The sequence below is a fragment of the Electrophorus electricus genome, chromosome 11, assembly GCF_041902795.1.
Source record: "Electrophorus electricus isolate QZ-2024a chromosome 11, ASM4190279v1, whole genome shotgun sequence".
Classification (NCBI taxonomy): domain Eukaryota; kingdom Metazoa; phylum Chordata; class Actinopteri; order Gymnotiformes; family Gymnotidae; genus Electrophorus; species Electrophorus electricus.
In genome coordinates, this window is record NC_137507.1 from 8949538 (window position 1) to 8963991 (window position 14454).

Genomic DNA, 14454 nt, shown 5'->3' on the forward strand with positions numbered 1-14454 from the left:
CCTCTCTGAGTCCGGTGGTCTCCTTGTCCCTCTGATCCAGAAGACTCTCCAGGTGATGGATGTGCATCTCCGCCTCGGCTAGGCGGCGCGTGCGTTCGTGGTCTTCCTCGCTGGCTTTGGCCGACAGACCTTTACTCTGCAGCATCTCCAGGAGTTTCTTGATGGACTCGTCCCGAGCGCCAAGCGTCTGCTTTTGGGTTTCAATGCGTAGCTCCATCTCCTCCAGGGTTTTCCTCAGGAGGAAGAGCTCCTTGGCCTGCCTTTCGTGGTCGGCGTGCAGCCTCTGGAAGTTCTCCTCGGTGAGCTCGGTGGAGAGCGCCTCGCCTGCCTGCACGCCGCTGTCCTGCTGGAACAGCTGGTTCAGGTCACGCTGGATGCGCAGCTCGTCCTGAAGGGCCTGGATGGTCATCTGGAGGTGCTGCTCGTCCACACACACCCACACACACACACACCCACACCCACACCCAGGCGACTTATCAAGTAATCAGAACAGTTCCAACTTCAAAAACACTTACAATCGTTTTAACACCTCAATTAAATATTTGTTTTTTAAAACTCTATTATAGTTACATCTTCAAAGTAATGTCTGTGAAAGTTCACCTCAAACTGAATATTGGTCATTTAAAATACACAGAGCCATAGCCATCTGACTCAGTGTGCTGACCAGGTTGGACATTCTGAGATTACTGTCCTGCAGAGCACCTTGCAATCTCTCTCTCTCACACACACACACACACACACACCTACCTCCATGTGCCTGTGATGCTTAGCCCAGTCCCCTGACAGTGCATTTCCACTTAAGTACACAACTGAGGCTGAACTCAAGCCAAATATAGCTTATTAGCAAGGTTAAAAACACAACTTTACTCTCACCAACTTCTGCATTCACAATATTGTGCATAATACAACTAATGACCAAGCTGTCAGGGCTGAAGGGGGGGGGGGGGGGACCATGAAAATGGCCTCGAGCCCTGTGACTCAAACAGGCTTCTCCACGACACAGGCTGGAATAGCATTGCTAGGCAACGTCAGTATGCCAGGAGAGCTCTCGCATGCACAGACTGTACAGGATAACTCTCCCATCTATCCCCGTCCGACAGACACAAGTTCAGCGATACAAAGCAGTGATATCAACACATGCTCTAATGTAAACGTCTTCAGATAATATTCTCATAAAACAGTATTCTGCAGAAACAACCGATGAAAGACGAAAAACCCAAGAACTGTAAACTGCAAAAAGTAAATTTTAACATCAGCCTTTTTAAAACCACTATAATGGCTGTTTAATATGTTATTATAAATGATTTTATGTATTTTCAAGACAGCAATGAAAGTTGGTGTTTTTCATCACAAAGAAGGAAATACATTAAAAAATAATATTCCCTAATGACATAGTTCCTAGTTAGAACCTATTGAATCTTTTATGCACTGAGGTATTAAAGCATTTAACACAGACACTTTAGTACATGGCAAAATATTCAATTTTCCATAGATCCTGAACATGAAAATCAGCCTTTGTAAGTGTTGTAAATGCCATTTGTAAATGCTTAACTGGATCTATTGTCTTATGTCTAAATGTCTGTTATGCAGACATTTGTAAGAATCTTTGAGTCCTTGAAAAATGCTATTTTACACACACACACACACACACACACACACACACACACACACACACACACACACACACACACACACACACACACACACACACACACACACACACACACACACACACACACACACACACACACACAGAGAGAGAGAGAGAGAGAGAGAGAGAGATATTGATTGTTTTTTCCTTCCCTTTCTCTGCTGTGACAGTGGACACTACAAAGGGTCTGAAGTATTTGTGTAGTGTTTTACATGCCCTCTAAGGATCCTGCAGCACACCCCATGCCTTTGCTCTCTAAAGGAAAGGAACATCTATTCCCTCCATATAGAATAAAAGTCTCTAGAGAATAAAGGACCCGTGAGCCCAGGTTAGTCTCATCTCCTACAACCTATAGGGCGGGACCATTTCACTTTCTCATCCCCTCAAAGGTACACAGTGAAACAGCAATTCATGCCGGCTTGTAATCTTTGACCGCACAGACCTGCAGATGTACAGGAACCGAGAGTGACACACACTAATGCACCAGCTGGCATCACCATGGTGACACCGGGTCTGCATCGCTTATAATGGATTCCAAACAGGTGATAAGCTCTATTCGGCCCTCCGGTCATCATGCACTTCTGTTCAATTACGGCATTAAACCCCGCCCCCCCAAACACACATCTCAGACCCTTTTAGCCCGCTCTTCTCACCCCGAAAAGGCCGCCTTACTCAGAAACATGTCAGCTTAAAGATAGCTGACAAAGCATAACGAAGAAAGAAAAAAAAAAAAAAAAGAAGAAGTATTGTGGAAATATGGCGCAAGAAACAAGGAAAAAATAAAGACAACAGAACCAATAAGCAAAACAAAGCAAAATGAAATAAAAGCTTTCTAACAGCATGATTCATAGCTGTCAGCCCCAAGGGGACCACTGACCAGACTTTGAGGAAACAGAAGACATGCTGTCATTTTGTGTAACAGGAAAGATGAACAGATTGAGACGAACCGGTGCAGGAGACAGCGTGTCGCAGGACGTTTGAGGTTCACTGACGCAGAGACGTGGGGTCTCAGGCTCATGCATATATGCTCTCTCTCTCTCTCTATGACGGTTACTGCAGGCCAGACGAGGAGAAGCCGTATGTATAACACATGCAGAAAAACACACGGCCCCAGAACACCGTTTTATGACATTGCGTTTGAGTAATCAAATGCAATGCTGTAAAAAGTACACAGGGAGATACAAACGTGTGTAGTCACGAGGGAGGAAAAAGATGCACATATTACCACTATTAATAATGAGCCCTGCTCTCTGGGGTTCTTTAAACGGCACCATGGAGACAGAACCCTGCATTATTCATGCATCTTGTCCTTCTACTCTGAAATTGCATGCATGCGTGCAACAGAGCGTGAGCAAAGTGAGAACAGCGCAACACAGAGCATTAAACGCTTCCGCATTATTCCTCTCTGTGGAGCCTATATTTTTCCAGGACTTCTGCATGGGCAGGCGCCAGCAGCACTTCCTCAATATCTAAATAAATAAATATAGTTTGTGTCTGGTCTTGTCCCTGGGATAGCAACAGGTGTGTGTCTGTCAGTTCTGTCAGAGACACGTGTAAAATGTGTGTGTTCTCTGAGCTCCACTGCAGCTGAGCAGAGCAGGGAGGCTGAGAGATGAGGTGAGCTCACATGTGGGTTACCAAACATGCTGTGAGTGGAGAAGCTAAACACGCTCGAACTGAAAACCCTAAAGTCCAGATCAGCCGCATGCACAGAGCGATACATTAATTACATCATATTATAACACACACATCCACACCACTGTAGATAAGCAAGAGCTGGGATGTGACTGTGTGTGAACACGGGTGCGCAGATTTAAAGTCCAGTTAATGACAATGAACGATCCTTTACATTTCTTCAGTATTTCACTGTACCGTGCCAGTGCTTCCTTGATAATTGGTCAGACATGACCTTATGGAGTGTAGCACATATTTGATATTCTTACAGTGTGATCACTGTACAATGTAATCATTTAAATAATAAAGATAAATAAACAAAAACAATATTATGTAACAGTAACAAAAACATTATGTAACAAACATTGCTTTTACAGTGCCATCTCTCTATGAACAAATGAATTTAAATGACTGTTCCTCAACCCAGTCCTCAGGACTCAAGACAGTCCACATATTTGCACTTACCCAGTTCCCATCACATGTAAGCCAAATAATTAACACACAGGGTCTTTGTTTCGATGTACTGACAGCTGAGCAAAAAAGTAGACTGTGCAGTGGGTCCCAAGGTCTGGGTTGAAAATGCAAGGCAAGCTGACTAATATCACACTTTTCATTCACAAGGCATTTCAAGCTGCTTTACAAATAAAAAGAAATGTGAAAAGTGACAATTTAAAAGGTTTAAAATAAAATAAAATACTGAAATGCATTAAAAAAGGTAAAATGGAATAAAAGAAGTTGACTAAAATATAAAATAAAAGTCCAATGCTAAAGTAAGATAGTGCTGCAGAACTAGTCTGCACAAGAGAATACATATTTTTAACCTGGATTTAAATATAGCTACATTTTGGGCACAAAGTTCTTCTAGAAGTTGGTTCCATTTCTGTGCAGCATAAAGGCTCAATGCTGTTCTACCATATTTAGTTTGAATTCTGGGCTCTGCCAGCTGACCTGTATCCATGAATCAGGAGAGACCTATGGTCCTTTTCCATTCAGTGATTTATAGACTTGTACTGCTTTAAAAGTTATTCTGTAATTGGAGAGACTTCAGGACTGTATGTATCCCATTCTCTTTGTCCTGGTTGTACGTCTTGCAGAAACATTCGGAATAATTTGAAATGGTCGAATGGTGAGCTAGGGAAGTCCGGTAACAAGAGCACTACGGTAGTGAACACTGCTGGAAATAAAAGCATGCACGAGTTTTTCTGCGTCTTGTCGGGACATTAAGCTATGAGTTCAGCTATATCTTTAAGACGGCAGAAGGCTGTTTTGGTGAAATCTGAGTCCATCAGAAAGCCAAGATTTCTGACTTCTGGTCTTTAGGTTTTAGAGCTCAAGATTCAAGATGTCATAACCCACACTGTCCTATCTTAACTGATTGAATGAGACCGAATTTCCGTCATTTATGCACTCAACATACACTGCGTCTACTTCGCTGTAATCAGGTGAGAGAACCAAGTATATATGTCTATTATCTGCATAACTGTGATGAGAAATGCTGCAGTCTTGTAGAATTTGGCCTAATGGAAGCATACAGGGTTTGAAAAAGTGGACCAAGACCTGATCCCTGTGGGACGCCACACGTTGCAGCCATCCCATCATAATCATAAATGCCGATCCTGACAAAGTAACTTTGGCCGTTTAAATACGACGCAAACCATTTAAGGACAGATCACGACAGTCTGACCCAATTTTCCAACATGTCTAGTATTCTGTGATTTTCACCAAATGCATCACTAATGGAACTGGACATTTTTATCAGAGAAACACTGGTTTAAACAGTAAAGGGCACTGATGGAAAATGTAAACCTTAGAAAAGCACTAAGAAAGTAGGGTTACCTCCTTGATAACTGCAAAGGAGTGATGAGGAACTTGGCACTATTGTTCTTCATCCAAAAATTTTAATTCATGTAAAATGATACATTAAAATTTATGGAAAAATATGCTTAAACATCATTAGAATGGGATGCTACACAGCTGTTATAAGGTTTTAATATTTGGTGGTATGCAGCCTTTTTCCTGCAGTGTCTCCAAATACAACGCTGTGGAAATTTCCTAGAAAATTCATCTTTTAATTTCTGTGGTCAGAGAACATTGCGCAGTGCTGCAGAACATTTGGGTGAGATGAGAAGTAACTGAACAGGGCTCTTTCTTGTACAAATGTATTAGGGGAAAAAAATGTGTCTTATGGATCTCTCAGGACTTTAAATCAGGTGTCCAACATGTGAAAAGGTGAGGATAAAATCAGAAAGATGCCAGAACAATGCAAATGAGAAAAAAGAAAAACAGATGTTATCATCATGAAACCCACTTATTGTGTCTATTTGGCTTCTGCGAATACAATACAATAGAGCAGTGTGTAATCACAGAGCGTCTAGAGACTAGCAGTGACGTCCCCCAGACAACCCAAAGAAACATGGTAGCGCACTGTGGAAACAAGAACCAAAGGAAAGATGACAAGTTTGAGACAAGCAACAGCCATGGGAGGGAGAGGGAGCCAGCACGTGAAATGGCAAAGAAATTGAATTAGAAAGATGATAAATGAAAGGAAGAACTAGCTCTGAGTTTCTCTTCCCACACGTGGCCTATTCGCAGCTCATCCTGGAAGGCCTCAAGTGTCCTGCGAGTGAACGGGTGAGCTCACAGGGTCGCACGGCTCACAGCTGTACTGTCTACCTGGAGTACCTGCATACTATGGAACACAGGCGGGCAGTGTCTGGCACCTCTGTTATGATGGGGCCAAGGAAGCAAACGTGGTGCAGAGGTGGGAAAACGGAGAGGCCAGCATGCGAGAACGCACCTTTCTTTTCTAGCCACTCGAAGCGAGCTTGAATCTCCCTGAGCACGGGGCATACACACCGTGCCAAGACCTCAGCTCAAGTGTGGGGAAGGTCAGCAGCAGCTTACAAAAGGTGCACAAGAACCACCTGATGTGTTGTTCCGCTGTCTCTCTCGTCTCATCCTCTCTTTCATTCTTTGTCTTCCTCGGAGTGACATCGACCAAAAACAAAAAACACACTGCTGTGTGCAAGTGTGGTCTTGCACAGTACAACACTCTCTCTTCTCAAGGTCTACTCCATTTCCTGTGCCATGCCAACGCTCTTCTCTCTCACTCCTGGGCATCTAGCTCTTAATTATTTTTTATATATATATATATACATACATACACACATATATACGCGCACACACACACACACACACACACACACACACACACTCCCCCTCTCCCTCTCCCTCTCTCATGCCCTTCTCACACAGAGTCTGATTCTCCCTCATTACTGCTCAGTGATGCTGTGACCTCATATATGGATAAAGATAATCAGGCTTTTGTTTGAAATGTATATGAAATACGAACACCAATGACCACATTTAGCACAGCTGAAAAAGGATTTAAACAACCCAAATCGCCTAAACCACCCTAAAGTTTTGGCTTCCTCTGTGTCCTCGTGACCTTCTACCAGCTGATGTAAGCATGCACCCCCGCCCCCCCCCAACACTTCCTCTGTTAGAGGACAGCTACACTAACTAATCAGCATCACGAGCCCATTCCCTGGTAGAAGGTCTCAGAATGTGTGTATGCAGGGAGTTGAGAGTCAGTGGGTTGTGCGTTTAGTCCTGAGACAAGACGTGCTGGCTACATGGAGGAGAACTTAAGGTAATCTGGCACAAAAAAGGAACATCTTATGCATACAGGCCCACCTGCCCTCAACGAACACTTAAATTATGTTAGTCGTGGTATGAGCATCAGCTGCCGTGCGCTCACTCGGTATTTCGGTTTCCACTCTGCCTTCTCACCCTCCCTCCCCTTTTCCCGGTCCTTACTCTCACTTCATGTCTCTTTTTTCTGTGGGTGAATAATATTCGTCCTGACCAGCTCCCATACATGAAACATATTTAAAACTTGTCGAACCACAGGCTGCAAAGGAGAACACACATTCACTGGAAATTTCCATCCCAACTCCAATAGGAGCGTCAACCAATCTAGTCACAGTCAGGATTGGTTGTTTGTTGTTTTGGGGTTTTGTTTACTGTGCATAAACTAAAGTAGCTTTGCAAAGATGTTTTCTTTTTAATTACTTTTTAAGTGCACCTCAAACAGGTGTAAGAACACTTGAAATGTCAGCTCTGCGTTTGACGTATTGCTAATCTTTATGGTGTAGCATTTAGGTAATCCAACGAAGACCATGTCCTCGCACCACAGACTCAGCAGTGCCTGCTTTAAAACAAAAAAGAAGATCATCCACACAGTCTTACTGGATTACACTGGGGAAACTGGCCTAGCTGGTCTTCTTGCTTATCAGAACATACCATATTAAGTACTGATGAAGCCAAAGTTAGGATTTATATTTTCTCTATATACCAGTCACTCTAACAAGCCCATCCAAAGACAATACATTTTTGGCTGTGTGGTATTTTGCATTGTTTCAAATCTGCCTAACCACAGACTCACCTCCACAAGCTCCAGCAAACATTTCCTGCCTTGGAGAATCCATTCTACAAAATGGATCAGCAGATTTAATAAATTAAAAAAGCATTAATTTATTGATTTTTGGTCCCTGTGTGTGAGCAGCTGGGTAAATATTTTGAAAGGCAAACAGCAGCAGAGCAAATATAATGCAACAGGTTCTGCATATATCCGTACAGAGGCCACTGTGGTCGATAATATACTCGTAACATTTGGAGTCCTGTATTATTACACGAAATATGGGTATTTAGTGTTTCACCACAAAATAGGGCCCTTTTTAACAACTGATAAGAAAATGTATGAACTTACAAATTCTATCATGGCATGGATTTGTTAATCATATAATGATAACTGGAGCGACTGTGACAAATTTCACTGTAAAATCTCAAGATAAGTCAACCGAAACGGTTGCATGAAACTAGTAGAGAAACCATTCAAGTTTACCAATTCAAATATATTTGAACAAAAAAAAAAAAAAAAGTAAACTGAGAATGGACAACAATAATTACTGTTGTGTAAGCTCAAGTAAACCCAATGCATTGCACCAATTTAATTCACTGTGCTAAATTTAAAATGATTTAGGCCCATTTGTGGTAACTCTAAAATTCATGCATTCAACAGAAATGGCAATCAAGTAATCTTGTTTTATAACCGCATGCATGTACATATGGAAATAATGACCAGAAGATAAACAGTTCCTCACACCAAGGCAAGCAAATCACAGAGAGACAGACACACAAGGTGGATTGGAGGATTTAACCCAGCCTCAATATGCAAATAACTTATGCGGGCAGCCAATAGGGTAGACTGGAGGAGATAACCCAGCCTCAATATGCAAATAAGTGACACAGGGAGCCAACAGGGAGTGAAACTGTCCACCTGTTCCTAACAAGATTCTTAGGAAAAGTCAGCTAGCCAGTAAAGATGAATGGGAGCCCATAATAGAAGGTAGATAAATTAGTGAATATAAAACGTTTGAATACATTTGCCTTTACTCAAATATTCGAAAAATTAATATTTTACTCAAAATGAGTAATCACCAACAATTCTATTTTGAGCTACTGTTAATTTAATAGTTTAATTACATTTACATTTAATTTAACTTTCATTAAGAGACGCTGTTAGGTTTTATACTTCAATTGCTCACCTTTATTTATTTCTTACACATTTCTTCAATTCAACATGGTATTTATACAAAAATCATTCACAGGGATTCATTCAAATTTCATCGAATGTAAATCATTTGGTTATTCTCACTATTTAACCCAAGTCACTCACTTTGACAGTAAACGCTAGGAGGAAGTGTTTGGGATTCAGAACTCTGGGAGAGACTCCGTTGTTCCTGTGACAGGCTGTGCTCCGGCTCCCTGCTGCAACAATGCAGATGTCCCAGATCCACTTCAAACCATCAATAAAACATTCACCTCCACCCGTCACTCAGACACTGCATCTCTGAACGTGTCTGTCCCTTTAACACAACTGAATGTTAAATCTGCATCATTCATTCAGATGCCACCCGAAAACCACGCCCAGAGGCCTTCTTTAAATGAGGTTCTACTAGTCAAGTCTATGGGGAGCAGACACAGAATATCCAATCCTGTAATGGAGAGAAGCGTCTCAACATACACTGATCCAAAGTTTCATTCATCAGTCATTTCCATGCCTTTAACCCGTTTCCAGTGGTGTCAAGATGACTCGACATTCTGAACTGCTCATCAGTGGGCTAGTGCAGACAGCACAGGGTCCTGATTAGGCTTGTCAGTTTATTCTGATAGTCATAAATGTCTTGTCATAATTTTATTATTAGCAAGTCTTGAATAAGTCTTGTCAAGCAGTTACTGATAGCAGGAGACAGATGCATATTTCTTCACAGGGGCACAATTTATGACATACACAAGAGCAGCTTCAGTCCATGTGCCTACTACAGGAAAATAGCTATTCTAATTCAAGGAAACCATATAAAAAGAGTAAAGGAGAGAGCACAAGTGAAGAATTGAGATCATGGTAAGAGAGAGCAAGGTCAGATAATCTGGAAAGCAAAAAGTGCAAAACTTCACAGTAAAGAATGAGAACTGAACGCCAGACCACAATCTACCACTCCCCTGCTCTTCCAAAATGTCCTCCATTAAAGAATGACAGTAGACACTGAGCATTGTCAAGGGACTGTCTAATGATGTGGGCACACCGACCATCCCGTGGGCAAACGCACGCACAGCCCAAACGCAAAAGGGGAAACTTTTACAATTCAAGTCTCTGTGTCAACTGAGCTGCTGTCAACCGAGCCGCTGTGTGCCGCCAGCGTCACAGGGTGGAGTGTGTCTGAACATGACTCAGCAGACCGGTTCACCAGAGCTCATTTAGGGGAGGGGCCTGAAAGTATGAGAGAACATAAGATGCCTCCCTGGGTTGCCATGATGACCAATTGTGCTGCGTGATTTGGACCTCAAGGGGTGGAGCAACTGGAAAGGTTCTACTGGACAAAACGTTTAAATTAACCAGTTGCAGTCAACAGGGAGCCAGACGGGACGGGCGAGAGATGGGACGGAGTTGAATTAAACGAGTCGTTTCGCTCACACATCTTTCCTCATCAATGCTCTGCTTGTTCATGTGTGAGGACAAATCTGCACAGTAGTGATAATCATCAGGATTGTAATTCATCATGTTTGCCATTGCACGATTAACAGTGTCCTCCAAGCCCACTGTGACATATGGTTGCAGTGTGTGAGTAATGCCTCGAAAAAGGTGTTGCATCACCCTTCACACACTGAAAGGGTATTTAGTGATTCTATCTACATATACGCAACACAGACGCAATACGAGGCGAGACAACATTTGCAGTCTCGAACTGTAAGGACAACGGAGCCAATCAAATCTGTTAACCGGCTGCAGTCAGCCGAATAATTAACTTGGTAAAAGCAAACCCTAATGTGGAATAATGGGAACGTTGCTTTAAGCACAAACGCCAGTTACACTTACCCAAAGACAGCACAGCTGGGGTTTGGATTCAACCTGCTGCCTTTCCTTACTAAAATAAATAAATAATTCGGCGCTAAAAAGAGACTGCAAAAGGTCTATTTGGGATTGTGAACACAGGCTTGGTATTAGCCTCAGAAATAACATTGAGAGACTGGAAGCACCTGACTTAAGAGCGGTCAGTAACTGCCTCTGAATGAACTGAGACATATTACACTGGCTACGGAGAGATACGCCCTAAAGCCCGTATATAGTATACATACTCCGTATATAGATACAAGGTGAGTAACTACAGTGTACTGTACTAAAAGAAGTCAAGATGTTGAAAATTGTAATGAAGTACACTAGGTTTCCAGGTTTTTTCAGAATAGGTTCAAAACAGGCCTACGGATCTTTGCAAGTAAACACCTTGAATGTGGGTGTGACTCCCACTGACCAAGAGGAAGCTCTGCGTCAGTTACAGGGGATTAATCTTAATATAGTGTGTCAGAAGGACCATCTGCATGGTCAGTGGGGATTTGTGGAGCGGCATGGGAAGAATAGTGGGCAGTCCTGGCCTGCAGCACGTCAGCCCTCCTCTGACTCGGAACAAGCAAGCACGTAAACAAATGAATAAAGGCAGCACGCAAAAACACCTCAGCAGCAACCGCGTGGTGGAGCTGGAACAGGGTGCTAGACAGTTTCCAGTGGCTGGTTCAACCGTCATTGTTACTTTCAACACTATGTATAAGGCCGATGGTAAGATGATCATTACAGAAGGATGAAATCCAGTACCATTATAAGAACGTCATTCTTACTCCCATCACTTCCTGGAAAAAGACCGATCTATAGCGCATTCATTATTACTATTGTTATTAGTAGTAGTAGTACTGGTATTAATAGTAGCAGTAGTAGTAGTAGTAATCAGAAGTATTAGTAGTAGTAGTAGTAGTAGTAGTAGTAGTAGTAGTAGTAGTTGTTAGTTGTAATAATAATAATAATAATAATAATAATAATAATAATACTACAACTACTACAACAACTAATAATAATAATAATAACTACTACTACTACTACTACTACTACTAATTATTATTATTATTATTATTATTATTATTATTATAATAATATACAACTACTACTACTAAAAAAAATTCTACTACTACTAATACTAATAGTGCTGCGACAACAACAATTACTACTACTACTACTACTACTATTAGTAGTAATAGTAGTAGTTGCAGTAGTATTATTATTATTATTAGTAGTAGTAGTAGTAGTAGTAGTAGTAGTAGCAGTAGTATTAGTACTAGTAGTAGTTGTGGTTGTATTAGTAGTAGGAGTAGTATTAGTTGTATTAGTATTATTAGAAGTAGTAGTAGTAGTAGTAGTAGTAGTAGCAGCAGCAGCAACAGCAGTTGTATTAGCAGTAGTAGTAGTGGTTGTATTAGTAGTAGTTGTATTAGTATTATTAGAAGTAGTAGTAGCAGCAGCAGCAGTTGTATTAGCAGTAGTAGTAGTGGTTGTATTAGAAGTAGTAGTAGTAGTAGTAGTAGCAGCAGTAGTAGTGGTTGTATTAGTAGTAGTATTAGTAGTAGTTGTATTAGTATTATTAGAAGTAGTAGTAGCAGTTGTATTAGCAGTAGTAGCAGTGGTTGTATTAGTACTAGTAGTAGCAGTATTAGTACTAGTAGCAGCAGTAGTGGTTGTATTAGTAGTATTAGCAGTAGTAGTATTAGTAGCAGCAGCATTACTACATTATGAAGGGTGAATGACCATAACGGTGTCTAAATGTCTATGCAGCTAGGGACGAATTTTAGCGGTACATGATCTCTATAAGAAACCACTTTTAACAGGCACTCATTTCCTCACTTGCTTGCTCTCCATCTGGTCTCCTCCTTTGCTCTCACTCTTTCTAACACACACACACACACACACACACACACACACACACACACACACACACACACACACACACACACACACACACACACACACACACACACACACACACACACACACAGCCCCCCATGCGTGAATCAGACTGGATTCTGGAGGCAAGCAGAAAGTGGTGAGGAGGAGGAGCTAGGCTTGATACCCACAGGCAAGGATTCTCCTCATTCCACACCTAGACCCCATGACCGCACTCCATGTAAGGGCGTGGCAGCCTAAGCACGGCAGCTTCCTACCTCGTGGTGAGGAAGGATAAAAATATGACCTCACACTCCCTTCCTCTCTCCAGACATGGCACAAAGTAAGGAGTGGCGGGCAGAAAGGGAAACACTGCTCCCGTTCCTCAGTGAGACAACAGAGGAATGAAAAATCAGAAGCATGTCAAAAGAGGGCACTTTGTCACACACAGCGCACTCTAGACGCTTACTATAGACTCACTATCATGGTTTGGAAACCCAAACTGAGCCATTGCCATCAATAACACATTTTAATGGACTTTATGGATGAACACGTTTCTTAAAGTCAAAATGTTAATTGCGGTTTTGTTTTTTTTAAAAACAAAATGTGATCAATTACAAGGACAATGTGTATAAAATGTCTCGGAAGCATTAAGAGACCAGAATGCACAAGTTAAACTTGTTGTATAGCATAAGAGTGGCATGCCCCTATTAGCATGCGTATAATACGTCAGCTGGCGTGAGCCAACCTTTGTGCAGTTTTCCATACAGTGCAATCCAGGCACAGTAAGGCCGGAAACACACACACACACACACACACACACGCTATTGCACATTCCCTGCACTGTGAGAAAGCTGCATGTGCTTCCAGGTTTTTAGACCCATGTTGTGGAAGCATTCACTACCTCAGTGAACATGCATTATTTTTTTAAGCGTTTGCCATGTTCGCCTGCAAAAACCTGGCTGGGTCTGAGGTTCAAACATTACTGTTTACTGCTTACTACTACCGATGACTCTAAACAGACCTCCTGACTAATACGCATGTCCGTCTCACTGTCTCCAACACTTCTGCAAAGGAAGAGGACATGACAAAGGACTATATAAAATATTTAAGAAATATCATAACATTTTTTGGCCCTTTTGTTTTTTTGTTTTTGTTTTGGCAAACAAGTGGTTTTAGATGAATGGTAAAAACAAATGTGAAATATGATATGGTTTGGTTTATTTCCTTTTGATGTGCAGTATCACTGGAACCCATACAACCGTGTTTAAATAAGCTCTACAGGGCCTGTGTTTGCCATCTGGTGCTCTGTTGCACACAAACACGCACACACACGAACTTGTACCCGACCGGCTCTGTGGTCTTTGTCATTTGTAAGTTTGTATACATATTACATGTGTGGGGCTTTGCATAAAAACATGTCTAGAATATTAATGAAAACATTTAAAATAAGTATATGGATAAGAGCATCTGCCAAATACTGTAAATGTATGAAATGAAAAGATGAAATAGCAGCCCATAGTAGAAAGTAGTAGGTTAACAGGTGCTGTGGTTTATAAAGTGTGGTCTATAGCAGGGTGTGAACTGGCTGTGTGTTCTGAAAGAAATGAAGGAAGAAATGCAAAAAAGGTGAAACTAAAAAGGATCTGCAAAAGTGAGAACGTGCACAACTTGGGCTTAATAACACGACCCGGCCAGAGCTCTGTGACACAACCACATAAGAATGGCACACGAACAGATTACACAGACACATGTACAGAAGATGCAACTTCACCAGGCCCCAGGGAATAATGTCCTAATCCAA

The 14454-nt window shown here is 41.7% G+C and overlaps 1 protein-coding gene across 10 annotated transcripts in view; it reads right to left on the reverse strand.

The window, feature by feature from the left end:
- Positions 1-14454, reverse strand: part of erc1b (ELKS/RAB6-interacting/CAST family member 1b) — a 171741-nt gene that overhangs the window by 139013 nt on the left and 18274 nt on the right. For all 10 annotated transcript variants that reach the window (XM_035527787.2, XM_035527786.2, XM_035527785.2 and 7 more), the window contains exon 3: positions 2-418. In XM_035527787.2, the coding sequence (XP_035383680.1) occupies positions 2-418 (417 nt within the window). The remainder of the gene's footprint in view (position 1; positions 419-14454) is intronic.